This window comes from Gobio gobio (genome assembly GCF_949357685.1).
Source record: "Gobio gobio genome assembly, chromosome: 25".
Lineage (NCBI taxonomy): Eukaryota > Metazoa > Chordata > Actinopteri > Cypriniformes > Gobionidae > Gobio > Gobio gobio.
This window is the reverse complement of record NC_137121.1, coordinates 7,859,840-7,887,297: the sequence shown is the minus strand read 5'-3', so window position 1 is coordinate 7,887,297 and position 27,458 is coordinate 7,859,840. Positions and strand designations below refer to the sequence as shown.

At 40.2% G+C, this 27,458-nt stretch overlaps 2 protein-coding genes across 2 annotated transcripts in view; one reads left to right on the top strand and one right to left on the bottom strand.

The window, feature by feature from the left end:
* Positions 1–1,906: 1,906 nt before the first annotated feature.
* LOC307121797 (von Willebrand factor A domain-containing protein 5A-like) lies at positions 1,907–17,611 on the bottom strand (the record flags this gene model as incomplete). The annotated part of the gene is made up of 17 exons (XM_079809555.1): positions 1,907–1,986; positions 2,073–2,196; positions 2,279–2,397; positions 2,494–2,520; positions 5,846–6,096; positions 6,174–6,277; positions 7,681–7,839; positions 7,926–8,040; positions 8,119–8,198; positions 11,204–11,348; positions 11,433–11,524; positions 11,608–11,783; positions 11,856–11,970; positions 12,044–12,210; positions 14,317–14,530; positions 14,614–14,816; positions 17,572–17,611. 17 exons carry the CDS (start codon positions 17,609–17,611, stop codon positions 1,907–1,909), a joined length of 2,211 nt encoding a protein of 736 aa, XP_079665681.1.
* A 9,762-nt stretch (positions 17,612–27,373) lies between these two features.
* The window catches only part of myo5c (myosin VC), a gene marked incomplete at its 5' end in the record, with an annotated part of 38,496 nt that continues 38,411 nt past the window's right edge, over positions 27,374–27,458 (top strand). The window contains one exon of the mRNA XM_079809095.1: positions 27,374–27,400. Within this exon, the coding sequence (XP_079665221.1) occupies positions 27,374–27,400 (27 nt within the window). The remainder of the gene's footprint in view (positions 27,401–27,458) is intronic.

The following is a 27,458-nucleotide window of genomic DNA, read 5'->3' as shown; positions in this document are numbered from 1 at the left end:
ACCAGGTGTCTTCAATATTGAACCTTTTCACAATATTCTAATTTTCTGAGATACTGAATTTGGGATTTTCCTTAGTTGTCAGTTATAATCATCAAAAAGAAATAAACATTTGAAATATATCAGTCTGTGTGTAATGAATGAATATAATTTACAAGTTTCACTTTTTGAATGGAATTAGTGAAATAAATCAACTTTTTGATGATATTCTAATTATATGACCAGCACCTGTACGCACACTTGTTAATGCTGACGGTGAGGAATTACAGTTGAAACGTCTCAATGTTCCTCAAACTGAGTAACATCACTGAGAAACGTTCAGCTCAAGGTTCGGGTTGAATAGACCCTTTTCACAGACTGATGACGCGTTTTAAAAGTCATCAATATCATAAATATCGTTTTTTGTATTTTCATAATTTTTTTAAAAATATATGTACATTTATGACACTAATGCTTTGTATTTTATTACTTTAGCATCAAATTACAAAAAACAAGTTACCGCTGCTGTGAGGGTGTTTCTAATACAGCGTCTATGGGAGTGATGGTAAAAATGAAAATTTCTCTTTTGACTGCCGTTATCAATCTCACTATATTTTTTCCCTCTTTTTGAACGTTGTGAAATCACTATTCTGGCATTTTTCTTTTACTATTTGAGCAAATGGGCACACAATTTCTTCTCTCATTCACAGCTTTAATATTTAACCCAACTATGACGACTTCCGCTCTGAGAAACCTGGAAATGTGAAAAGGGTAGTTAATACTTCTTCCATTATTTAGTCATCGCTTCAGACTCTCACTTTCCACGTGCATCTTGAAAAAGCGATGTTTCGGAAAGTTGCCTTTAGCCCCGTTGTCCCCAATGTATGTGTCAGTGTGATGTGTGTGTGTGTGTGTGTGTGTGAGTGTGTGAGTGTGAGAGAGAGAGAGAGAGAGAGAGAGAGAGAGAGAGAGAGAGAGAGAGAGAGAGAGAGAGAGAGAGAGAGAGAGATGTCCTGTCCACCCTGTTACCTCTGTTTTTTTATGTTAATAAACTAAGTTCAACAAATGCTATGCATTTCTTTGTGGTCACTTGTAAGGAATGAAATGGCAAAGTTAAATAATTTAAAATGGGACTGAAATTCCATTTAAATTTATTTTTTATTCTAAAAGAATTGTCGAAATTACACTGTGCCTTAAAATACTTTTTTTTTTTCCAAGATAATGCTTGTTTATGAACTCTGTTAAAATACATCAAGGTAAAGTGAGGGACATTTTAGGTCTTAGAAAAATAACTGCATTCAAAACACTTATTCATTGAGCTGAGAATGTCTTGTGACAGGGTGGACGTTTGGCTTTGCATGTGAAGAATTAGGTGGAAATTATTAAAGAATAATATCCTGAGCTGGACCAATAGATTTTTCTTGTAGTGTAACAAGCCCTTCTTTAGATAAAATCATTTAATCATGGACATTTTAACATTTTTTTAATAGAAAGTTACTCAGCTGAAATGGCAGGAATAGTTCGAATGACCCAACGGCAGAGCAAACATGAGCGAATGACCAATGCTAGCCACTATTACACGAAGAGTGTTGAAATGTTGAAAACATCATACAAGACTCGTCTTTTTAAAACACTTTTTTTAAAATCTGAATCAAATTATTTTCGATTTCAAAACAACAGAACAGAACAGTTTTTATGTGTGACCTGATCACTTTAAATGATTACATCTTGGGGGAAAAAATGTATATAAACTATTTGCTGGAACTATTTTTTACTCTGGTACATAAAACTCAAATGATGGTGCAGGTCACTCACATATATCTATACATTGGTGTAGATTTGAACAAATTAAATGGATTAAACCTTAAGGAAACCTAAACAGTAAATTAAACTATAACAGTTCTTTTGTCATGTAGAAACACAGACGTCTTCAGATTCCCAGAGTCTCTCCGGTCACCTGACATCCGAGCAGGACATTACCCACACACACACACTGAGACAGATCGCCCACTGAAACACACACACACACTCAAATCATCAGTGTGTGTCCAAGAACTGAAGATATATGCTCAAACGTCTCTTGATGGAGATCTCACCTTTCTGAGAGCCGATCCATGACGCTGCCTTCATGGCCACAAACTGCCACTCGACCTGCTGGTCTATTTTACAGCCGTATAACCAGATCAGAGCCAGGAGAGTGGCCCATACTGACCCCTCCACCTGTGGACAAACCATCATCACCTGCATTTGTTACTGGACACAATCATTGCTACATGTGTTATTGTTTAATCACATCTCTCACCTGTGCTGGTTTCTGATTGGTCAGCTCATCCTCCGTCTTCCCAAATGCATCAGCCAGTGTGGCGTCCAGCTCCCAGCAGCCTGACGCCTTTTGGAGAGAAACCAGCTGGAGTAACGGGTCTACAGTTAGAGAAAGAAGTTATATGTGCATTCAGTAGCGTGTCCTTCTGGGGATCAGGGTCTACTACATAATATAAAACATAAAAATGATCTTACCCAAGTTGTGAGACCAGCGTCGCTTACCTAAAAGACAAACTCATTTCAAGAGGTATATACTGAATATACACCGTTATGTGATGGAAATATTCTGACATGAATGTGTAGCCACCATGCTAACATACTGTGGGTGGTTTCTTACCAGCTCCCAGACGAACACCCTACATCTGATAGCTTAGAAAATAACACCTCACCTCAACAAGCCACATGAGTTTAAGGGATTTGTTCATGTCAGTCGCACAAATGGTTCGAGACCAGCATTCTGTGCTCTTGTTGAATGTGGTTTGGTTCTGTAGTAGCAGCTGGACTGCGCTTCAATCTCGTTCTTCTATTCACTGTGTCTCATTAGGTTTTTTTTAATAAACTAAATGAACACATGTACAGTCTTGATACTATGAAGAACTCAAACAAAATAATTGCATGAACAAACATTTAAATAAAGGAATACTTAAATGTACCAATTTCACAAAACTAACACTACATTGGGGTGCATTTACCCAGCCGTGACGTGGACTTGACCCGTGACTGTGTGGCTACAAGAGAAACCAAAGGTCAGAACAGAGTCAGATCTGGAGAAACAGACAAAAACAGACACATCCAAAAGAACCAACACACAAGAAAAGTTTTGCGATAGGGTTATTTTTGGCTGAAAATGATTTTAGTATAATCCTAAAGGCCGAGGCCGGTATTTATTTTTCAAATGTCAATGAATCCATAACATAAGCTGTTTTTACCATTCATTCCCAGTCAATCTTACTGAATGGATGCAAGTATAAAGTTGTGACTCTTGTCTTAGCAAACAACACAAATACATTCTCACGGGCACACACAGATTGAAAAGAATCACTCACCACATCCTCCCTAAAACAGAAGAAAATGACATTGTAAACTGGGAAGTGATTTGAAAAGCATTTGAAATCCTTGCCGTCATTCAAACACAAAAAACACACATCCATACAGAGCACTAAACGCAAGATATGACTCATCTTACCCTGCAAGGATCCTCATCACTTTCCTATAAAACAAATTTATTTCACATCTTAAAGGCAACGTGGAAATTCCTAGATACATATCCAAAGCTTGATTTGAAGAGAAAACATCACATGTACTGAAGTAAATAGTCAACTGACAGTAAAAGTGACTCGTACTCACACAATCAGAGCCGGGACCTCCTCCTCTTAGAAGTGGTTTGATCGGAAAATATAAAGACGCTAAAACAGAAATTGATTTCGATTAACATATTAAAGGGTTAGTTCACCCAAAAATGAAAATTCTGTCATTAATTACTCACCCTCATGTCGTTCGACACCCGTAAGACCTCCGTTCATCTTCAGAACACAAATGAAGATATTTTATTTGAAAGCTGATGGCTGAGAAAGGCTTCAGATAGGCCTCCATTGGCATTCAGTACACTTACACTCCCAAGTAGGGCTGTAACGATTTGACCAAAAATAAAAACCTCGATTAATTGAACATTTGACCTCGATTACGATTAATGAACGATTATTTTGATTTTATTTATTTTTTTTGCCCTCATAAGGTTTTTGAGCAAGTTCACTGATAAGGTTTGTACTGTAAATATTTTCTACTATTAAAGGTGGATTTTTTTTTCTAATGAAAAATTGCATTTCTTTGTGATTTTAAAGTACTTGAAGGAAACGGTTCACTTTCAGCAGTTATTGTCTATGGGGCAGATTTCTGTTTGTTGTACATCAGATACAGATACATTAGCACATAGGCCTACATTACATTTATTAGAATGCATTAATGAGAGAGTGATGTGTGTGTGTGTGTGTGTGTGTGTGTGTGTGTGTGTGTGTGTGTGTGTGTGTGTGTGTGTGTGTGTGTGTGTGTGTGTGTGTGTGTGTGTGTGTGTGTGTGTGTGTGTGTGTGTGTGTGTGTGTGTGAATTACTCATACCGTCTCTATTCATTATGAAGCTGCTGTACTTACTTCAAAGGTATTAAAATACATGCCTATAACGGTTGAGTTTCTAAGCTACTTTAGTGACTTTACTTTAGTCACAGGACAGCTGACACTGCGTTCACTGCGCGCGATCTGCCTTCAGGGGGCGCGCGTTGTGAGAGACGCGACACGGCTCGGCTCTGTGTCACAGAAAAAAGCTGAGCACTGAACGGAGAAGTTTTCCGTATTTTTGTTTTTGAATAGGGCACAATCCCGTTAAATGTTGAAACTTTAGTTTAAACGCATACTTGACAAACTTTATGAGCACGAAAGTGAAAGCGATCTGGCTTCGGGGCTTGCGCGCGCCGTCTCTCTGTGTGTGTGTGTGTGTGTGTCAGCGCGTATAGGCTATAAGAACAGCAATTCACTGACCTGTATAAACTGTGTAAAACATGCAGTTACTATAGTGATTCTGGGCATCTATCAACACAGATTACCGCTCCTGCATCTCTGTGTGCCTGCAAACTGCACTTGATGTTACTGACGGGGCGGAGTCACGTGAAAACCGAAATAACCGACATGGGAAAAATACATCGGTTAGAGGTTCTGAATGTCGGTTTCGGTTATTTTTCGATTAATCGTACAGCCCTACTCCCAAGACCCATAAAAGGCACTTAAAACGTCGTTACAAAGTCCATCTCACCACAGTGGCTCTACAATAATTTTACGAAGCGACGACAATAGTTTTTGCGCGCAAAAAAAATCAAAATAACGACTTTATTCAACCTCTTCTTGTCTTCCGTGTGTGCCTCCACGACGCATGCGCGAGAATATGACGTAGCGCCGGGGTTCGGGAATCCATGAAATGCACACTTAAGCCCCATTTTGAGAACTACGCCGAGACCTAAAGCACGATCAATGTAGAATTCAACAGCTTAGACACGCGTGTCTTCCTCTGCTTGTAAACAAATCGCTTCTGGGTCATGTGTCCGAGCGCCGGATCTGCGTCATATTCTCGCGCATGCGCCGTGTAGTCACACACGGAAGACAAGAACAAGTTGGATAAAGACGTTATTTAGATTTTTTTTTGCGCACAAAAACTATTGTCGTCGCATCGTAAAATTATTGCAGAGTCACTGTGGTGAGATGGACTTTGTAACAACGTTTTTAGTGCCTTTTATGGGTCTTGGGAGTGTAAATGTACTGAATGCCAATGGAGACCTATCTGAAGCCTTTCTCAGCCATCAGCTTTCAACTAAAATATCTTCATTTGTGTTCCTTCATTTGTGTTCTTACGGGTGTCGAACGACATTAGGGTGAGTAATTAATGACAGAATTTTCATTTTTGGGTGAACTAACCCTTTAAATGTACAAGGGTACATTGGTTTTGAAATGATAATAAAAACAGACACAGACCTTCGTGTGAAGTTCACAATCCTTGCACTAACCGTGTGTCCGCACTCTTCTCTGCAGCAGGGGTCCGTTCACAGTCTGTCTGCTGTCTTTATTAATGGCAATGAAGGATGTATGAACACTGCTCAGTCCTGTCTGAACACTGGTCTTCACGATCCTGCTCCTGATGCGATTCATTTTACCCATTATCCTGCTACTGGTGGCAAACCAATCTGTCTCACCAGCCCTCTCCTTCTGCTCCAGAGAACGGATCAGGGTCCGAGCCGCCAGATGGTGGATGGACAACCTGCAACAACATGGAGGAAAACAGTACAACAAACTCTGTGTTTCCACTGTGTTTCTATGTGTGTTTGTGTGTGTTACCCTGTTTCCTCAGTTGGTTTGATGCAGAAGTGGAGCTTGTTTGTTACTCGTCGATCTTTTAGTCTGTATTTGACTGTCACTGCTCCCTCAGAGCGTCCTGAACTCTATGAGAGAGGGAAACGATGACAGAATAAGGATTAATAGCAGATAAATCAAAGGTGCGGTATGCAGGATTCACACCTAGTGGTTGAAATGGGTTGAAGTGGTCAAATTCAAAATATTTATCCGCGTTTTAAAGGTCCTGTTCTTCGTGATCCCATTTTTCAAACTTTAGTTAGTGTGTAATGTTGCTGTTAGAGCATAAATAATACCTGTAAAATTATAAAGCTCAAAGTTCAATGCCAAGCGAGATATTTTATTTAACAGAAGTTCTCTTTCAAAGCCTACAGCGAACGGCCGGTTTGGACTACATCCATGTACTTCCTGCTTTAATTACGTCAGTAGAACAGTTTGTTGACTAACCTCCGCCCACAAGAATACGCGGAAAAGGGGGTGTGGTCTTTTTGCTCCCTCGTGGAGAAGAGGAAGTGTTGTGTTCGGTTCGGTTCGTTTGCGTTTGTCGCCATCAGACGCTGTTATTTTCTCCATTTTTTCTAGCGGAAACTCTGATATATATATATATAAAATAACATTTATTACACTCGAGACAGGGATTACACAGGCTATCTTGGCGAGCTTGGTCCACTCTGGATACATTTCGCTGAAATCACATGAGGACTTCGCAGGCTGTGGAGAAATGCAATCCTCCATAGCCACGGAGCGCTGTCATGACAGCGAGGGCATCACGTCGCAGGCTTACGGTATCGATAAGAAGAGCGGTGTCCGCAGAAGGCTTGTAAAATGGCAAACAATCCTTCTGATCGCTGGTTCTGCATATTCTTGGAGAGCTATTTGTCAGATTTGGAGAGCTATTTGTCAGATTTTAATCTGAAATTTTAATCTGACAATTTGACCGAAAAGATTTAATTTTTTCGGACATTTAATTTTTTTCCCGGCCAATGTCCGGTAATTACCGGACAACGGAAACCCTGGGATGCTGAGGCTTTTTAGGTCGGGTAGAATCTCCGACCCAGTTTGTTTGCTGGCTTCCATGGCAACAATTCAATGTGTTTTCCGCCAACTGGCAACCTGGGGTATTGAAATACTATTGGATTAACTGGCGGCGTGCGGTATCGCACAGACCAAAACAAAAACAGACATTCCCAACCGGAACGCACATTTCAAAGTAGAATAACTGGCTGTAGCTTTGTTTTTCAGAGAAACAAGTAGGTTAGAATGTTTCCTACATATCTGCAAACGTATTATGTTTTTTTTTATAATTTAGTAAAGTGAAAAACTTACATACAGCACCTTTAAATAAAGTTTAATGGCCTCTTTTCAAAGCATTTAAATATAATAGGTAGTGAAACCTTCAGGCTTCAAATGGATTTCAATGGATTAATTCAGAAATTATTCTAATTCATGCGTCTAATTAATACATGAAAAAACACATGCTACATTATCTCACCTCTCCTTTAAGTTGGGCGAAAATGAGTGCCCTTTGACCCTGGAAAAGCACATTGACGCGTGGAGACAGTGTGGAAACAGTAATGCCACGTGGACGGGTCCAATTCACAGAGATTTGAACCACAGCGGGCTGCATCGCAAACCTGAGGGACTGCATCACCTGATAGAGTTTGAAGAGAAAGAGAAACCATTGAGACATTTGACTAGGAAACATTTGTGCCTGTGAAATCCAGTGGAGAGTTTTACTTTGGGCTGCATGCGGTCGGTGCCTGTGATGAACTGAGCGTGACCAGATCCCTCCCTGGCCATTCCTGTGATGAGGGCGGTACTTGCACCCTCACCGATCCCGAATGAGAAACACCTGAACACACAATAAACTCTGTTACTGTAAGTGATGAAGAAATGAATGATGGGAAGATCAAACCCACCAAACCTTTACCTGTGAGAGTGAACGTGATGCTTCACCAGGTCCAGCACCTCCTTAGTGTTCTCCACCTCTCCATCAGTGAAGATGAACAGCTGAAGAGAACAATTTATATCAGACATAGGAAATCCTTGGGCTGGACCTTTTAACTAAATTTGAAAATGTGTTTGAAGTTCATCTGGAATAATTCGTTTCATATAAAAAAGAACTTTGACATTTTAAATACAAAAAACAATACACAACAAATGTATGAATGTAAATAAATAAATGTTTCAAACAGATAAAAGTGGAAAAGAATACAACTATAAAGTACAATAGTAAAGAATCTGAATATTTTCAACCAATATCTTGCAATCTCATCCGGGAAAAAATTAAACAATTTACTGTTAATAATATTCCAAGTTATTAACCCCAAGAGGTTGCGCCGGCAATACCACCTTTTTTTCTTATCATTACGAAAGGGACACAAAATACTCAGTCGATTATGGTCATACAGACAAGTATTTTACATAATTATAAACTGTTAAGTGTATACTCACAATAAAAACTAAATGTTGTGCTTTTTGCAAAATAAAGAAAGCAAACATGATGCTTGATCTAATAATAATAATAATAATAATTTGTTACATTTATATAGTGCTTTTCTGGGTACTCAAAGTGCTTTACATGGAAGGAAGGCATCTCCTAATCTAATCTAATCACCTGGATGATGTGACGGCAGCCAGATTGCGCCAGAACGCCCACCACACACCAGCTTATGGTGGAGAGGAGACAGAGTGATGAAGCCAATCAGTATATGGGGATGATTAGGAGGCCATGATGGACAGAGGCCAATGGGCAAACTTGGCCAGGATGCCGGGGTTACACCCCTACTCTTTTTCGAAGGACATCCCGGGATTTTTAATGACCACAGAGAGTCTCATCTGAAGGATGGTGCTTATTGACAGTATAGTATAGTCTCACTAGCACCTCTACCAGCAGCAACCTAGTTTTCCCAGTTGGTCTCCCATCCAGGTACTGACCAGGCTCAGCCCTGCTTAGCTTCAGTGGGAAACCAGTCTTGGGCTACAGGGTGATATGGCTGCTGCAACCTTTCTCTCAATGAAGTCCATTCTGATACTTGTCAGAAAATGAACTTAGTGAATACTTGTCACACAAACATGAGACACTTTAAATGTCAGGTTTTAAATAATGTAAATAAAATCGAAAACAAATATTCTTTGTTTTTGTAATCTGTTTGAAAAGAGAGAGATGTCAGTAGCTCGCGAACTGCCTCATTATCCACTAATGCGGCCATTGTGTCGATTTGATTTCACCCTGCAACTCAGTCTGGAAACCTGTACATTCATTTCTACTGCTTCTGTTACACTTTTGCGGGAACCAATCAGTATCACAGACTGGCTTTTCCACCTGGCGCGCTATTGGCGGGTTTAACACGATGACGGATAGAGAAGCGATGGGTCGGTGGCTGGTGATCACGCCTCTTGTGTTCTGATTGGTTGAAGGACTATCCAATTGCATACAGAGTCATTTTAACTATGCCCGTTGATCACACCTCTTGTGCAGTAGAAAATACAGAGCAGACGCCCCAGACCAATGTTCAATCTAAAATTGAGTTCGGTCTGGTGATAGCCAGACAAGCCATTGCGCTCTATTCAAAGGAAAATTCTGATGCGGTCCAAGCATGTACTCCCCGCCTGCATCAAGTTTAGTGAGGCTCATGTACTTTACATTGTTTTGAGACGCGGTGAGGAATAATCCTGGAATAATTTAGCTCAGAAGAAGAGCTGGTTTCATTTCGAGGGCAACGGATCCAGCCGAGGATTGTGACGGGTAGACCTACGTTTATTCTGTTCTTTATTCTAATCGCTTACATATCTAGTGTATGTGAATATTTAACCGCAAAAAGACAGTTTAAATATGAATCCTGCATGCTCTGTGTGTCTCTGTGTGAATGAATGGAGCTGACGCGTGGTTTGTTTTCTACACATACTTACAGTAGTAAACACCATATTGGTTTTTCCTAAACTATATTGTTATACTGAGATGAGTATATTTTTGTTCCCTAGTGAGTGATTTAAAATAGCAATTTTGAATAAGGTTTGAATAATTAAGACAGCTGCTATATTATGAAAAAATACTATAGTTAAAAAAACATTAAAATATACAATATATTGACATTATCGCTTAGTGCTATATATTTAAAAAGATAAACTCTGGATCTTTAGAAAAGCTTACATTTGTAAATTGGGTTGAATAAATTGCAAGTGTACATGACAGATTTAATTTATTAAATATGGTAAATTTAATTCATTTAAAATGATTGCAATTAATTTATCTGTCACTCTACATCTTTTTAACGTCATTGTCTTCTGTCATTCAATGAAGCATTGATGTTTAGGGGGGAAAATACTTTTAAAATTTGTGCTGTATCACTTTTAATGTCATAAATCAGGGTATCTTCCAATCATTTGTTTTTTTATTTAATATTGAAATCAGAAAAATAAGAAAACTGCACTTTTTACGTTTGCGCTTTCCTTCAATGTAAATACATTGGCTCTGTGCTGTCTAGTGCATCACACAGCTTTGCCACACAGATTTTGTATTTGGTCAGTTAGGTTAAATAAAACAGACAGTGTGCCAAAGTTATAGGCCCGGGGTAGTTGTGTGTGCAGATGCGGAGTAAATAAATGTTTATGAAAAAGACTAATATTTCATGTGTAGTTTACTGAAGTTATGCCTACGACTCTGCCCCGGTTCAGTTTGTGTCAGACCATTAGCTAGTCTGGTTGTTTGATGTTTTGCTGTAATAACACTATTATTCTGTTGAGAGGAACTGATGACGGCACGGGTTAATGTCTGGTCGACCAATCAGCGGAAAGGGGCATTTAACTCCCGCCCACATGTAGAGATCGAATATTCAAGAGGATTATTCGTTTTCAACCAAAACAAATTTTAGTTTTCTTCATAAAAAAGAAAAACGAAAAAGGTGCAGCTTTCTACTTCTTCTTATTTTAATATTAAATAAAATCATGAATGATCGGAAGATTGTCATAAATGTAATTACAGTGATTAATTAATGCATGTTGAGGTGTTGTACCTGTCTGGGGTGGCCGCGGTAACAGGGTTGACTGTAGATGTATTTTAGAGGCTGTAAAATCTCAGTGCCGCCCAAGTCTGCTTTCATTCTCTTTACACTCTTCACAGCCTCATCCATTGTGTCCTGATTGTACTGTACACTCTGACTGCAAAGACAGAAAAACATCTAATCCCCTCTGATACATTTCAAAACCGATTATCTAAATATCTTTGAATGAAGATCTAGTTACAGAAACGAGAAGCACTCAAAACCAGAGCCAAATCCATAGATATTGAAGTAGCATCCCATGGGCAGACTCTTCAACAGTAACAGCAGAGTGTCCTATAGAGAGACATGGACAGGTATTCAAGTGTGTCTCATCAGAATACGTGTCAACAGACCCAAAGGTACATTTTAAATCTTACCTTTGCGCTTTCTATGCGCGTCGGTGCTCCTTTCCCATGATGCATCTTTTCATCCATACTGCCTGATCTGTCCATCACGAAAATAAACTCTCCTTTTGTTGACAGTGACGACATCACTTCCTCTGGGAACTCGGGGTACAAACTTATCATGACCACTGGGTCCCTCATCAGAGAGCCTGAGATAGAGAGAGAGTCAGTGACAGCTTGAATCTCTAAATCCCATAATCCCAGAGAGCTGCAGGTCCTACCTGATGGGGCGGTGGAATCTCCTGCCTCCACTATAGCAGAGGGCTGATGGGTCTCCTGATAGTGCAGAAGCAGCTCAACGTCCTTATCAAACATGTGACCAGGACTCAGATTCACCTACACACATACAAACACATGATAAAACGGCTGTGCTCACACACCCAGATAAACACACGAGGACACACAGTACCGTAGCCTGAGTGTGATCAGAGAGGAGGAACACTAGAGGATCCAGAGTGCAGTTGGACTCTAGTTTGGAGATGGGCTTTGGAGAGCTCACATGGACACTGAGAGTCAGCGTGTAGGGAACAGCTCCTGATGAAATCTCTGAGACTATCCCAGCACCTGAACCTGAACCTGGCACACACACACACAGACACACACAGACAGAGTGTGTTAGAATCAGCTTCTATCCGCAGTGTTTCCCACACATAGACTAATTAGTGGCACAGAATCAACACCGGCCGCCACATATTGCTTGCCGTTATTCTTTTTTCTTCTTTTTTACGCTATTTAAAACATGCAGCAAATGCGTTCAGCTGCACTTCCTTTGCCTGCTCTCCCTCCGTCCCCTGTCACTCACGCACGTCTCTCGCTCTCAAATGGCCAAACCTGCTCTTGATAAGAAACAAAGTCTAAGCTAGGGCTGTAACGATTTGACCAAAAATAAAAACCTTGATTAATTGAACATTTTACCTTGATTATGATTAATGAACAATTATTTTTCTTTTTTGCTTTCCATTTTTGCCCTCATAAGGTTTTTGAGTAAGTTCCTGATAAGAATCCATTTAATTAATTAAAATTTTTATCTTCTAATATTTTTCGTATTTATATTACAATTAGTGTAGTAATTAAGGTTAAAATAGAGAATTCCAATGCAAAGAGGCAAATCAGAGTCATTTTGTGGCTGGAAAAATAATAATTTTCATCTGTAATGCCATGGTTTACCCACTATAGGTGCTTGTATGGCTCTTTAATAAATATACATGTATCTAGTCTAGTTGCTCAAAAAAGTATTGCAGATCATAACTGCTTACTTATTTTTAGGTTTTACATTTGAATACATATTTAGATATGATCAAACACTAGAATTCTTTAAATGTGACATTTTTAAATGTTAATAACTTACATCCAAATATTTTTAATGATACTTAATTAAGCACACACAAGTGAATATTAATGAATGCAAGCAAATATAATTTAACCCAAAACATTTTTTAAATAGTGTTAAAATAGTGCTAAGGAAAACTTATTTGTCCTTATATGTACAGTAGGCTATATACATATGAATTGATACTGAATCAAGATCTAAATCGATATTTGTGCCAATCACCAACCCCAAATACCACCCCCCACCCCCCCAGACCCCCACCACCACAAATTGGTTTCTAATCTGTGGGAAACACTGCTCCGCTAGTAAAGTGTGTGTCAGCAGCAGCTGTAGGACCTGCTGGTGTGTATCTGGGGTTGAGTACAGATTCAAGATTCAAGATTCAAGATTCAAGATTCAAGAGTTTTATTTGTCACATACACAGTTATATACACAATATACAACTGGCAGTGAAATGTAAACAGGTCCGCTCCATGGACAGTGCAAATAACAGTTACAAGAAATTAAAATAGAAATAGAATAAAATTAGAATAAAAAGTATTAACATAAGTAGGATTATAAATAAATCAAGTAAAGATAAAAATTGGAAATAAGATAAAATAAAAATATAAAAAATATGTGGATATGATAAGTGAGATAAACTGTAGACTTAAAAATAAGTGGTTAACATAAAATATATATATATATGTATATATAAAGAAGTATAATGTGCAAGGTTTATTACAGGTTGTTACACAGTAACAATAGGAACGTAAAGTGCAGTGCAATGGCAGTATGTGGATGTTAATGTTTAAACTGGATGTTTATGCGTGTGCGGGGTGAAGTGAAGTCACGTGACTGAGTTCAGGAGTCTGATGGCCTGGGGGAAGAAACTCCTCCTGAGTCTTTCAGTCTTTGCCATCAGGCTACGGAAGCGCTTACCAGATGGCAGCAGGGTGAAGTGAGAGTTTGCAGGGTGATTAATGTCTCTGATGATTTTAGTAGCTCTACCTCTGCAGCGTTTGGTGTAGATGTCCTGCAGAGACGGGAGAGCTGAGCCTGAGATGCGCTCGGATAAGCGCACCACTCTTTGCAGGGCTTTGGAATCGTGACTGGTGCTGTTCCCGTACCACGCTGTGATGCACTGAGTCAGGACACTTTCTATCGCCCCTCGATAGAAAGTTTTCAGGATGGCTGGTGAAACCCTGAATTTCCTCAGCTGGCGCAGGTGGTACAGTCTTTGCCTGGCTTTTTTCACCTGTGTCTGGATGTGTGTAGTCCAGGTCAGATCCTCGGAGATGTTCACACCCAGGTATTTGAAGCTGCTCACTCTCTCTACCGGTGTCCCGCTGATCATGAGAGGGGAGTATGACCGATGCTGTCTCTTCCTGAAGCCGGCAGACAGAAGCGCAGCGAGTGGTCGGCCTGCACAGCGAGCTCGGTGACGTAGATGATGGTGACCGCAGCGTTCTGACCCGGAGACAGACACCCCACACTCAGTCTGAACACATCAGGACTCTCTGCGCTCTCTTCCAACAGAAACGCCTGATGACCCGAACTCACAGCGTCATCATACCGATCCCTCGCCTGCAAGATACACTTTTGTTTTACATGGTGTACAGTAAAAATATATGCAGATAAGTTTCCTGCAGACTTATATTGAGACTCACGGTTTCTCTGTCTTGCACCTCTGCCACAATCTCCTGCTCTCCGATCTTGGCACTGAAGTGGCAGACAGCAGCATCAGCAGGCAGAGGGAAGACGAACAAGGCCTCCAGGGGGCGCTCTTCCTCATTCACATACTGCAGAGTGGAGGAGACTGAGGCTACATGATCCTGAACACGAACCTCCACTGAGATGCTCTTCAGAGGCACTGAGTCACACAAACCAACATCACAAACACAACAGATCAACACCAATAAATCTCAAAGACATATAGATAAATAAAGAGTTTAATAGACTCAACATTAATAGTGGAATAAATGAGAACTGGACGTGTGACAACAACCAAGTGTGCCGCAGAAGTCCTGAAAAGTGAAGTCAAAATGTTTTGATCGCCCCCCAGGTGGCTGGTCCTAAACCCCGCCCTCTCCATGTAATCGAATGGGACGTGAGACAAACTGAACACTCAAATTATACTTCAAACACTACAATTTTTCATTTCAGGCAGTTTTTAATTACGCCTTTTGTAAAAATGTTTTTTTTTAATATATATATATATATATATATATATATATATATATATATATATATATATATATATATATATATATATATATATATATATATAAGTTTGGTTTTAGTTTAGTTTTTAAAGACAGAGGTGTTTGTTGGGGGTTTGACGTCATGATTGACAGCTTCTCTGAGTGAAGTTGTCACTGGGGCACTAACAGACTTTTTTCTGTTTTTTCGGGAGATTGGAGCTTTAACTTTAAAGCTAAACTGTGTAACTTTTTTTGTTTATTCTTAGCTAAAAACACTTAGTTCTTTCAAAAATATATGTGCTCATTGATGTATATTTAACTTCTTTCAAGTAATAAAGTATTCTCGTAAGTTTATAATATGCCATTGAAAATACATACGGGTGAGGGGTTCGAATGCCGGTCGCCATGTTGCCCCTCCATCTTGAAAGTACATTAGCCAAAGAGGGACATACCCGTAAATTCAAGCTTCGCCTTTCGCGTTTTAACACTCAATGGCACCGTGTCGAATGTGGTCGAGGTCGAACTGGAAGCCATGTTAATCTTGGACTAAATCGGCCACCGTAGGAGTTAAAACGAAATCGGAATTGAGAGGAACAGAAACTAATATTCACTGGATGGTCATATACATTTTCACTAGGGGTGTAACGATTCATCTACTACATCGATGTATCGATTTATTTTCCTATGATCTAACTACATCGATCTGTGCTCGGCAAGATGGCCTTCCGGACGACATATATCGATCTAACATCGTTTTAAAGGGTAATCAATCGATTGTATCGATCATGGGAAATAACGCATTAGATTTAAGCACGTCAGACTTTATATGGATATTTTTTCTTAGCACTTTTAATGATAAAGCCGTTAAACGTTACTCGATTAAGTCTGCCTATCTGTGACATCATCGCAACACACGCACGAGCAGCAGCGCTAAGAAAACAAAACATAGCATGGCGGATGACAGAGAAGCCAACGTGCGAGAAATTATCTAGCCACCAGGAGAAAGAGCTGAGTTAGTAACGTTTTACCTGTACTTTCAACCCTTGCTAAATGTTACCTGTGAATTCCTGACACCAGTGTGCCTGCAGAGCGAGTTTGTAGTACTGCTGGCGACATAGTGAACGCACAGAGAAGTGTTCTGCGGTCAGATCATGTTGATATTTTTGAAAAAGAAATCTGTAGAGTCATTGAAGAGTAGTTGGTTACATTTTATCTTTGTTAAATATTGTTTGTTTATTAAACTGAGAGTAGTAGCAGGTTCAGCCAGTTTATTCAACCTGAAGAAATGTTGGTTGCACTTTATTTTTGATATTAATATTGTATTTGTATTATTTTAATGTTGTAAAACAACAGCAAAAGTAGCAGGTAAACCTACTATTAATTAAACCTGAAGAGTAGTTAGTTGCACTTTATTTTTTATACTAATATTGTAATGTTTATGTTGGAAAACAAAAGCAGAAGTAGCAGGTTAACCTACTGTTGAAATGTTGGTTGCACTTACTGTGCTTTTATTGAAAATGTATTGAAAATTGAAAATGAGAGCAGAAAAGGTTAACTTCCTTTTAATTCAACCTAAACTGTTGGTTGCACTTTATTCAAATAAAATTTGAATGCATTTGCCATTAATTGTTGTTTACTTGTTTGTTTATATCCATAATTAATTGATTCCCTTACAAGAAACAACAGGAATCTAGGAAACTTCACCTGCATTGAGCAGTATCCAGATATTTATTTCAGTCACACAATTTTTGGCTAAAAAGTTACTGAATCGATTTCAAGTCACTGAATCGTTTCGGATCGTATCGTTCTAAATGAACCAATATCGTCCTTGAATCGTATCGACAACCTCAAATTGTGATACGAATCGAATCGTTGTTAAAACGAATAGTTACACCCCTAATTTTCACCGCTAGATGGGAGAAAATATCACAGTGTAGCTTTAATATCACAATTCCATAATTGTTTATTTCACACCGACATGAGTTGTTCTGTAAACTGTACAAATCGAGTGTGGGGAGGCCTTGATCCCGAGGCTTCACTTCACGGTCACTACTGCGCAGACTCGGGTCCCAAATCAGCTCGAGATGTCAGCGCCATTTTGGGACATTTGGTGGCTTGGCTTTACCTTTTCTAAAATGGAAGAGAGTGAAGGTGCGTCGTCCATATTTGTTACAGTCTATGTGACAACATGCCCCAGTTACCATTTTGAAAATGTGTCACTTTTCCCAGTTGACCGTTGCAAAAATAGATGTCATCCTTTGAGAACAATCTGTCGGTTAAAATCTACATTCATCCAATATTATAGTAATATTTAGATAAAGCCCTCGTGACAAACGTCCCTGTGTGAAAAAAACACCTTAGCTGTCGAACATATTAAAAACTAGGTAACGTTAACGTGAAGTCGAGTCGTAGGTGAATTCATACCTGGCTCATTTTTCTGAGACACAAGACCGCAGTTCATCATTCTCGCGCTCCGTTAGAGGAAATTACGACTTTATTTCCAGTCGAAAGTGAAACTCAAACACCAAAACTACCTTTTAATGTGCCCAAAATCTTCGCAGACCGACTCATTAAATGAGTAAATTTGATATCTGAAGTGAATCGCCGTGGCACCTCACCACTGCATGGCTTATGAATATTAATTACGTCGTAAACAGAAGTGACGTACCAAGTTTGTCTCATGAATATTATCTCATGAAGGTTATATTCAAAAACTTTTGAGCCAAGTGGAATTTCAAATGGAATATTCAATACGGGGGATTCATCAATAATCCTTTAGAAACTTTTTTAAATTGCAGATCTTAATTTTTTGTGCGTCATTTTTTGTGACTATTTTTCAGAACCAATGTGTAAACATAATAATAAGCACTCCAAACATTATTCTGCTGCTGTGTGAAAGTATCCTGATGTCCGGTCCAACCATAGACAGTAAAAAACAGACAAAGAAAAACTAATAGCAGTTTTTTTTTTTTTTTGCAGATTTGGGCTCATGAATATTAATTAACCGCAGAAGCGACGTAAAGCTGAGATTCTCTATACAGCAGCGTATGACTGATTCCTAGAGGTAATAATTCTACTTTAGAAACTTTTCATTGTATCTTTAATAACTTTTCCTAATTTAATATAGCTATCTTCAGCATGGGAGAGGAGGTTTACACGTTCAAATGCCAAAAGACTGCCATCAAATCTGAACACGTATATATATTAATATATATTACACGTTAATTATACCACTTTGATCAGTTTTTGTGAAAAATATTAATAATAACAGCGATCAATCATGAAAATGTCCCATATGCAGGATTTCTTAACGCAATAGGAATATATTTAGAACATTTACAAACTTGCTTAGATTTAAAAAAATCATTCAAACATTAAAAACATTGAGATAAAGCAGATGCTACTCTGTGCTTGTTTCACAGAGCACGTTCGAATTGGGGTTTAGGCATTGACATTCTCACACACTTTGGGTTGTAGTGGTCGAGAGTGTGTTTTCACAGCGATGGGACAGCGAGTTTGTAAAGTGAGTCCGATGATTGGCGAGGTGTGCGATCAACATCTGAGTGCACCCCCAAAACCCGGCATCAACACGGCGGTTCAACATCCTCATCCTCGCGATGACACCCCTGTTGATGCTGGTGAGGGAAACAGCCAAGCAAAAGAGAGGAGGGAGATGGAGAGAGGAGGAGGAGAGGAAGGAGATGAGAGAGTTGAGGAGGAGAGAGGAGAGGAATAAAGGAGGAGTTGAGGAGGGTGATGGAGGAAGAGGAAGTTGATGAGGGTGATGGAGAGAGAAGGAGAAGAAAGTGGAGGAGGCGAGGAGAGGAAGGAGTCAAGGAGTGCAGGAGAAAACAAAGAAGATGAAGTGATGGAGGAGGCTGCCCTCTTTCTTCAGAGGAGAAAGTTGTGAAAAGGAGGAGAGGAGAGGAAGGTGTGGTGGAGGGGGCTGCACTCTTTCTTCAGAGCTGGCAGAAAACAGCCAGGAAGAAGTAGTGATGGTAAATGACACAACCATCTTGTGAGAAGTTTCTCTCGTTGATGATGTTCATGTAAAATTAATCACCTATATATGAACATCCATTAATTGGAAAATAATGAATTAAGGGAACTTTACTCTCCCACAGAATGAAGTCTCTAATGCCCTTTCTTTATGCATATTCTATAGTCTCTATTAATTAATTAAAACAGTCATTAAAACTCATAATTATATGAAAGTTCGTTTAAATAAGTATTGGATTAAATATATTAAATACAGCATGTCACAGGTTGAAATATGTTATTTTTGTCTTTTAATAGACTACATCTTCAGCCGCTACAGTGTTGGTGATGAGCTGGGGAAAGGTGGTTTTGGTGTGGTTTATGAAGGGAGACGTCTGGAGGATGGTCTCAAAGTAAGTCAAAATAAACAACACATTATCAAACCAGAAAATGTTTGCCCTGCCTCATCGTTAGTGTATGTTTTCTTTTTTTTTTTCATTAGGTGGCTTTGAAATATGTCACGAAGACCCAGGACATGAAATGTTTATTTGTTGTAAGTATGTTACACTACATAAACACTATAAAACATCTCAAATGAACACATGTAATAAACCACCTCCATCTAGCCAGAGGCCGTCAGGCTGCTGGACTGGCAGGACCACCCTGACCACTTCGTGATGATCCTCGAATGTCCCTCTCCATGTGAGAATCTGGCGCAGTTCCTGAGGCGTCACGGTGGAAGACTCAAAGAAGAGAAGGCACGTCACGTCATGAGGCAGGTCGCGTGTGCTGCCTTCGAGAAGTCTTCCACCGTGACATAAAGCTGGGAAACCTGCTGATAAACAGCGAGACATCAGAAGTCAAGCTGATAGACTTCGGGTGTGGGGACATTCTGAGGACATCTCCGTACAGGTCATTCTCTGGTATGTATCGTCTGTATTGTATTGGCACTTCAACTCCAGTGATGAGTTATGCGTTAATGCAAACTTACTCAAACAAAATCTCTTTCCTCAGGCACAGCAAAGTACTCGCCTCCAGAGTACCACGCCCAGGGGCAGTAGGACGGCAGACAGGCGACGGCATGGTCACTAGGGATCCTGATGTTCGTGATGCTCTGCGGACATTTCCCTAGTGACCGTGACCTGATCATCAACCGGTGAGGTCTAGAATTAATAATTCACAATCATACAAAACACCTTAAAGGGTTAGTTCACCCAAAAATGAAAATTCTATCATTAATTACTCACCCTCATGTCGTTCGACACCCGTAAGACCTCCGTTCATATTCGGAACACAAATGAAGATATTTTAGTTGAAAGCTGATGGCTGAGAAAGGCTTCAGATAGGCCTCCGTTGGCATTCAGTACATTTACACTCCCAAGACCCATAAAAGGCACTAAAAACGTCGTTACAAAGTCGATCTCACCAGAGTGGCTCTACAATAATTTTACGATGCGACGACAATAGTTTTTGTGCGCAAAAAAAAATCAAAATAACGCCTTTATCCAGCTTGTTATTGTCTTCCGTGTGTGCCTCCATGACGCATGCGCGTGAATATGACGTAGTGCCAGCGTTCGGGAATCCATGAAATGCACACTTTAACCCCATTTTGAGAACTACACCGAGACCTAAAGCACGATCAATGTAGAATTCAACAGCTTAGATACGCGCGTCTTCCTCTGCTTGTAAACAAATCGCTTCTGGGTCATGTGTCCAAGCGCCGGATCTGCGTCATATTCTCGCGCATGCGTCGTGGAGGCACACACGGAAGGCAATAACAAGTTGGATAAAGGTGTTATTTTGATTTTTTTTGCGCACAAAAACTAATGTCGTCGCATCGTAAAATTAGTGTAGAGCCACTGTGGTGAGATGGACTTTGTAACGACGTTTTAAGTGCCTTTTATGGGTCTTGGGAGTGTAAATGTACTGAATGCCAATGGAGGCCTATCTGAAGCCTTTCTCAGCCATCAGCTTTCAACAAAAATATCTTCATTTGTGTTCCGAAGATGAACGGAGGTCTTACGGGTGTCGAACGACATGAGGGTGAGTAATTAATGACAGAATTTAAATTTTTGGGTGAACTAACCCTTTAACATGATCAAATAGAGCAGATGTAAAGTTTAAAGTACAACCCCAAATCAGAAAAAGTTGGGACAAAAGGTGTAATTTTGTCCCATTCTTCCTGCAAACAAGTCTTAAGGTGGGCAACAGTACGGGGTCTTCGTTGTCGCATTTTGCGCTTCAAAATGCGCCACACATTCTCTATTGGAGACAGGTCGGGACTGCAGGCAGGCCAGTCAAGTACCCGTACCCTCTTCCTCCGCAGCCGGGACTTTGTAATGTGTGCAGAATGTGGTTTTGCATTGTCTTGTTGAAATATGCATGGACGTCCCTGGAAAAGATGTCTTCTTGAAGGCAGCATATTATGCTCCAAAATCTCTATGTACTTTTCAGCATTAATGGTGCCTTCACAGAAGTGCAAGTTACCTTTGCCAAGGGCACTGACACAACCCCATACCATGACAGACCCTGGCTTTTGGACTTGTTGCTGGTAACAGTCTGGATGATCCTTTTCTTCTTTGGTCCGGAGCACACGGCATCCATTCCTCCCAAAAAATACCTCAAATACTGATTCATCTGACCACAGTACACATTTCCACTGTGTGATGGTCCATCCCAGATGCCTCCGAGCCCAGAGAAGTCGAAGGCGCTTCTGGACACTGTTAACATAGGGCTTCCTTTTGGCACAGTACAGTTTTAACTGGCATTTGTGGATGTAACTACGTATTGTGGATACTTGACAAAGGTTTGCCAAAGTAGTCCTGAGCCCATGTGGTGATATCGTTTATAGATGAATGACGATTCTTGATGCAGTGCCGCCTGAGGGATCGGAGATCACGGTTGTTCAGCTTAGGCTTGCGCCCTTGTCCTTTACGCACTGAAATTCCTCCAGATTCCTTGAATCTTTTAATTATTTTATGCACTGTTGAATGTGAAATATCCAAATCTCTTCCTATCTTTCTTTGAGGAACATTGTTTTTAAACATTTCAATAATTTTCTCACGTATTTGTTGGCAAACTGGCGATCTTCGGCCCATCTTTGCTCCTAAAGGATTAGACCTTTCTTGGATGCTGCTTTTGTACCAAATCATAATTACAATCACCTGTTGACATCACCTGTTTCAAATCACATCATTATTTAACCATTTTACCTCATTACTAGCCCTAAATTGCTCCTGTCCCAACTTTTTTTGAAATGTGTTGCAGGTCTGAATGACAGGAAAGGATGCATATTTACAAATGACATGAAGTTGACCAGACAAAACATGAAATATTTTGTGTTCATATTGTCTGCAATGAAATACAAGTCAAAGTAAATTTAGAAATCACTTCTTTTTTTTATTATTTGCGTTTTCCATACTGTCCCAACTTTTTCTGATTTGGGTTGTAACAATCAGACGTCCCTCCCGTCTTCCTGCACAGACTGCTGTGATCTGCTCGGGGCTCTCCTGCAGGACAAGCCAAGCCGTCGACTTGATCTGGGGATAATCATGTCCCACAACTGGTTTAAGGTAGTGAACCTAAGACCGGCTAAAAAAATCAGAACGCCTGATACCCCTTTTCCACCAAAGCAGTGCTAGAGCTAGTTCGGAGCCAGAGCCTAGTTTCAAATCGGTTCTTTGTGTTTCCACACCCAAAGCCCCAGCTCCGAGCCAGGAAAAGTGGTTCTTAAGTAGCACCAAAACATTGAACAGGAACTAGAACAGGGCTAGAAGTAAGAACCGATTACGTCAGGCGCTGGGGGCGGGGTCAACAAGACGAACACAAACTTGAGCTCCGCCATTGTTGAAATAGCAGCTAATGGAGCTAACAGCTGCTGCTCGTTTGTAATCTCCGTCTATACAAATTATGGCGAACTGCATGAATGCGTTGGATTCCCTGTGATTTCGTTGTGTTTTGATGCCGATGTAGGATCGTAAAGCCATGTGAATCCCTTGTAACGCAACGTTTGCTTTGTTGATGGAAGGCTTGTTCGCAGCGGTGCTGTGCAGACCGATCGCCGTTTGATAACGAGTCCAGCGAGAGCATATGACTCCTTATGCTTTTGACTCACTCATGCGTTTTTTTTTTATTATATCATACGTGGATCGGTGTGCGCAGCGCCGATGCATCTCGAACAAGCCTGTTGTGTTTGTGTTTCCCGCTCCCCAGGGTTGCCAGGTTTTCACAACAAAACCCACCCAATTGCTACTCAAAACAAGCCCAATCGCGTTTCAGGGGGGCTTTCCTGGTAAAAATCACATTTGGGGGTAAAATATGTGGGGTTTTTTGGCATGGTTGCCTACTAAAATTTGCATTCCCGGGGCTAAATATCACATAATTGGGGTCGCTTCAACCCACGGACATGAAAAACAGCCCGGGGCAACAGTGATGAAGTAGCCCAATTCCGCGGAAAAAAACACAGACTTGGCAACACTGCCGCTGCCTCGCTAGCGTTGCTGAGAGAGATGAGACGGATACAGTGACGTAAGACATGGCTCTGTTGTGGCTCTCAGCATGTGGAAAAGCAAACCGTTCTTAGAAGGCTCCTCAGTCGAACAAACTATGAACTGGGACTAGGACTGGCTCTGAACTAGCACCCGGTTCATTCTGGTGGAAAAGGGGTATGAGATGCCCTGGTTTCCAGGCTCCCTGTAATGCCAGCTTGAACCCAGGGTTTCCTGTCATGTCTCAGAGGTTCCTGCCACAGCTGTCCAGGGATCAGAGCTCCTTGTCTCGGCCAACTTGGTGTCAGAGCTCCATTTGTTTTATTCTGGTTGTCCATCCAGCCAGTACAAACAAAATCTGAAATAAAATACATTTAGTCATTAATCAGACGCTTTAACCAAAAGCAACTGTACAAATGGGGAACATCACAAGCTATGTATCATACAACTCTCAACAATACTCAGAGTCAGAATAACACACAATGTCAAACTTTCAAAAGCAATCGTGAACGGCGCATGTCCCGCTCCACGGACGCGTTGGGCGATCTGCTCAATCTCCCGCTCCACAGTCACAGCGTGTATTTTTTCTGCCATGCATGTTAACAAATGAGTCCATTCACACAGGGAGCAGTTTAATTAAAGTGAATGCACACTTTTGATGGAAAAAATAAATATAATTTTGCACAAAAAGTGCTCAAAATGCACAGGAACAATGACAAAATCCAACAACTGGATAAACGGGAAAGGAAAGCACATGAAGCACAAGGTGTCACTGATAGCACAAACACAAAACATGGCAAAACATGATTGAAGGAGAACACAATGGCTGCGTCCGAAAACCTAGGCAGCTGACTCGTTGCCTCGCTGCCTTATTAGAAAATGACTCTGCAGACAGCGTTTGTGCATGAAGCACAAGCATAGAAATATGGACGTAGTGTCCGTGACGAGTGATTTCAATGTTAAGTCAATGGTTGACGCACATCTGGAGGTCCCGCGGCGCGAAAGGCGCGTTTCACGCAGCATGAAGGACGCGAATCCGCTTCATTCGCGCGTCCAGTTCGCGCGAATGACGCAAATTGGACGCGTCTTGTGCGATACACGCGAGTGGTGCTTTTGTGCATTCACACGTTTGAAGCGAATTCGCGTCTGGCGCCCGAGTAGAAAAATTGGAACTTTGGCGTGAATTCGCGCTGCGTTAACCAATCAGGAGCCTGCTCGCTGCGGTCACATGGTAAAGTGACGTGATGAGAAACCCTGCATAATTTAAAAATACTACAATTATGTCACAAAATGTAGTTTTAAGACTTTTTCAGGTGAGAATGTTGTTGTTTAAAGCTCAAATATGTGGTTTATTTATAAAGAGAGCGCCTATTTAAAAAAAAATAGTCTTGTGTTTTTGGAGTTGTGAGATCCAGGCGATCAGCGGCGCTCAGCGCTCATTAACCCCGGCGAGAGCAGCCTTTCCTCGGCCAGTCCTTCTGACGTTTGCCGCTGGCTCTGATGTCCTGTAGTGGTTCGTCTTGTGTGGATCTAACGGGCGATCTTTGGTGTCATGAATCTATAATTTGTTATCTGCCAAATCGTTTTGACTTAGGCAAAGAGAAGTTTCATAACTTTATTTTTTATGGATATTTAAATACACAAGCAGTGAAGATAATGTAGGAGTTGCCTGGACCACATTTGTGTGGCTATTAATGCTTAATATATATTTTTAATGAAAATGAAAAGAGGCAGAGTTTTATGTTTTATGACATTTCTCCTGGAGCGCCTTGAACGCGCGTCTATTTCGCTTTAAACGCTTGATTTCTACGCATGTCCAATTCGCCGCGGACGCGCGAATGGATTCAAAATGTTCAAGTGTCGAACTAGACGCGGTAGACGCGATTTTGACGCTCTATATTGGCGTTTGGTGTGAACGCAGCTTTAGACACTTGATCACTGTAGTGCCAGGACGATCGGGGCGAGTCTTGGTGACGTTGTAGACGGGCTGGGTACTACCATCCCTCAAAGATTCAAGTCTCTACGACTTATGTTTTGGTTTGCCCTATCAGTTTTAGTGGAGAATGCTGAACCTTGGAAATTTGAACACAGGCTACAAAAAATATGACAATAAAGTAATTAGTTGAATATCTTTATTTGGCAGAAATAGTATGGTAGTACAATGTGCAAATTCAGCCACTGACTGAGAAGTGAAGTTTTGGAGGTAGCCATTGGAGCCTATGATTGGAGCAGGTGAGGACCCCTTCCATTGGATGTGTGGGTATTCTGTTGGATGCCTGATTAGAAATCCTGCAAAACTGCTTCTTGATGTTTGTCGTAGCCTACTAATCATCAAAATATGTAACTTAATATCTTTCAAATTATACATCCCCTAGACTACAAATAAATGTATTATTTTTTCTCATTTTCGAATTATCTCCGTTTGAGCCACTTAGGTTATCCAGACTCTGTCTGCAGACAGTTTTGAATCTTAGGAATGGTAACTATTTGCATAGGCTCCTGCATTGTTATTGTTTTTTTTCACAGATTTGCACAGGATTCAAGCCTTAGCCTATGCTTCAATTATTTACGCTATTTTTTTTTTAATTGGCAAGTTTTTTTTGTCATAAGTATTTTCTAGCACTACGGATAAGACGAACTGGTATTACCTGATCTTCCTCATTCTGATCTTGATGATCTAACATCCTCTGTAATGCAACAGGTTTCACTTTTCATATTTGACAGCATTGCATTTTACCTGCAATACATGCTAAACTAATTACAAAGACCTTCTATATATTGTCACATTATTAATCCCATATGAATTTGATTGGATTCGGGTGGAATAATTTAAAAGCAAGGAGTATAGACTTGTCCTCAAATCTGTCTGCACTAAACCAAGAGAAAACTTGTCTTCGTGTCTGACAACCTGAGGATCATATGTCTGCATACTTGTGCAGTCACTGAATGAGTAAGAGTATCCTGTTCCTTTTGGTGTCAAATCCTTGTACAAATGAACACACCCCTACGGTAAGCAAAGCGTCACGAGACTCGCTCGCGCCCGGTGGGAAGCAAAGTTCGCGAAAACGAACCGCACTATGGCGAAGGATTATCTCACAGACCTTATAAGTTAGAAAAAAAAATATATTATTATTATTTTATTTTTATAAATGCCATTAATATTACAGGCTATACTACATATTAAGGCACTTGTGATTTAAAAACATTCGTATTTCTTTTCCCCCCTTTTTTATTTTTTAGAAATGTTGAATGTATTTTCATACTATTTTCTCTTTCCATACCTCTTCCTTGTCATAATAATTTCTGTCATTTGTACTTAATTTTATTGAGTTTTAACTCTACTTTGTTAATCAGTTATTAAATCCAAAGTGCAATGAACTACTTTAGGGTGTAGGAGACGTATTATCACTTTGAGTTTATTTAGAAAAGTAAGACTATTACTAAACTTATAAACATAATATTTAAAATTTTAGTAGGTTGAAATGCTCAGAGTATAATAATTTGTAGAATACACCGCGTGTTAATGAATATTTATAACTGCTCCGTGAATCTCATGAATATTAAGCAGCCCGATCCTTCGCCATAGTAGGACTTGTAGTTTCGCCGGCGATCGCAGGTGAGCGAGGAAGTTCCCGCCGTCATTTCCAGACTTTAAGCAGGTGTCATGACTAAAAAGTTAGGCGTATGAATATTAGTTTCGCGTGTAAGTATCATGAGAAAGCGGTTCAATGTGAAATAAATCGGAAGCGACTCCTGTTGCCATGGCTCTGTCGGAGTTGTATACAAAGGTATGAGGAACAAATCACTTTTCCAAAGTGTTTAGAAAGTTGCTTTACATGATATTTT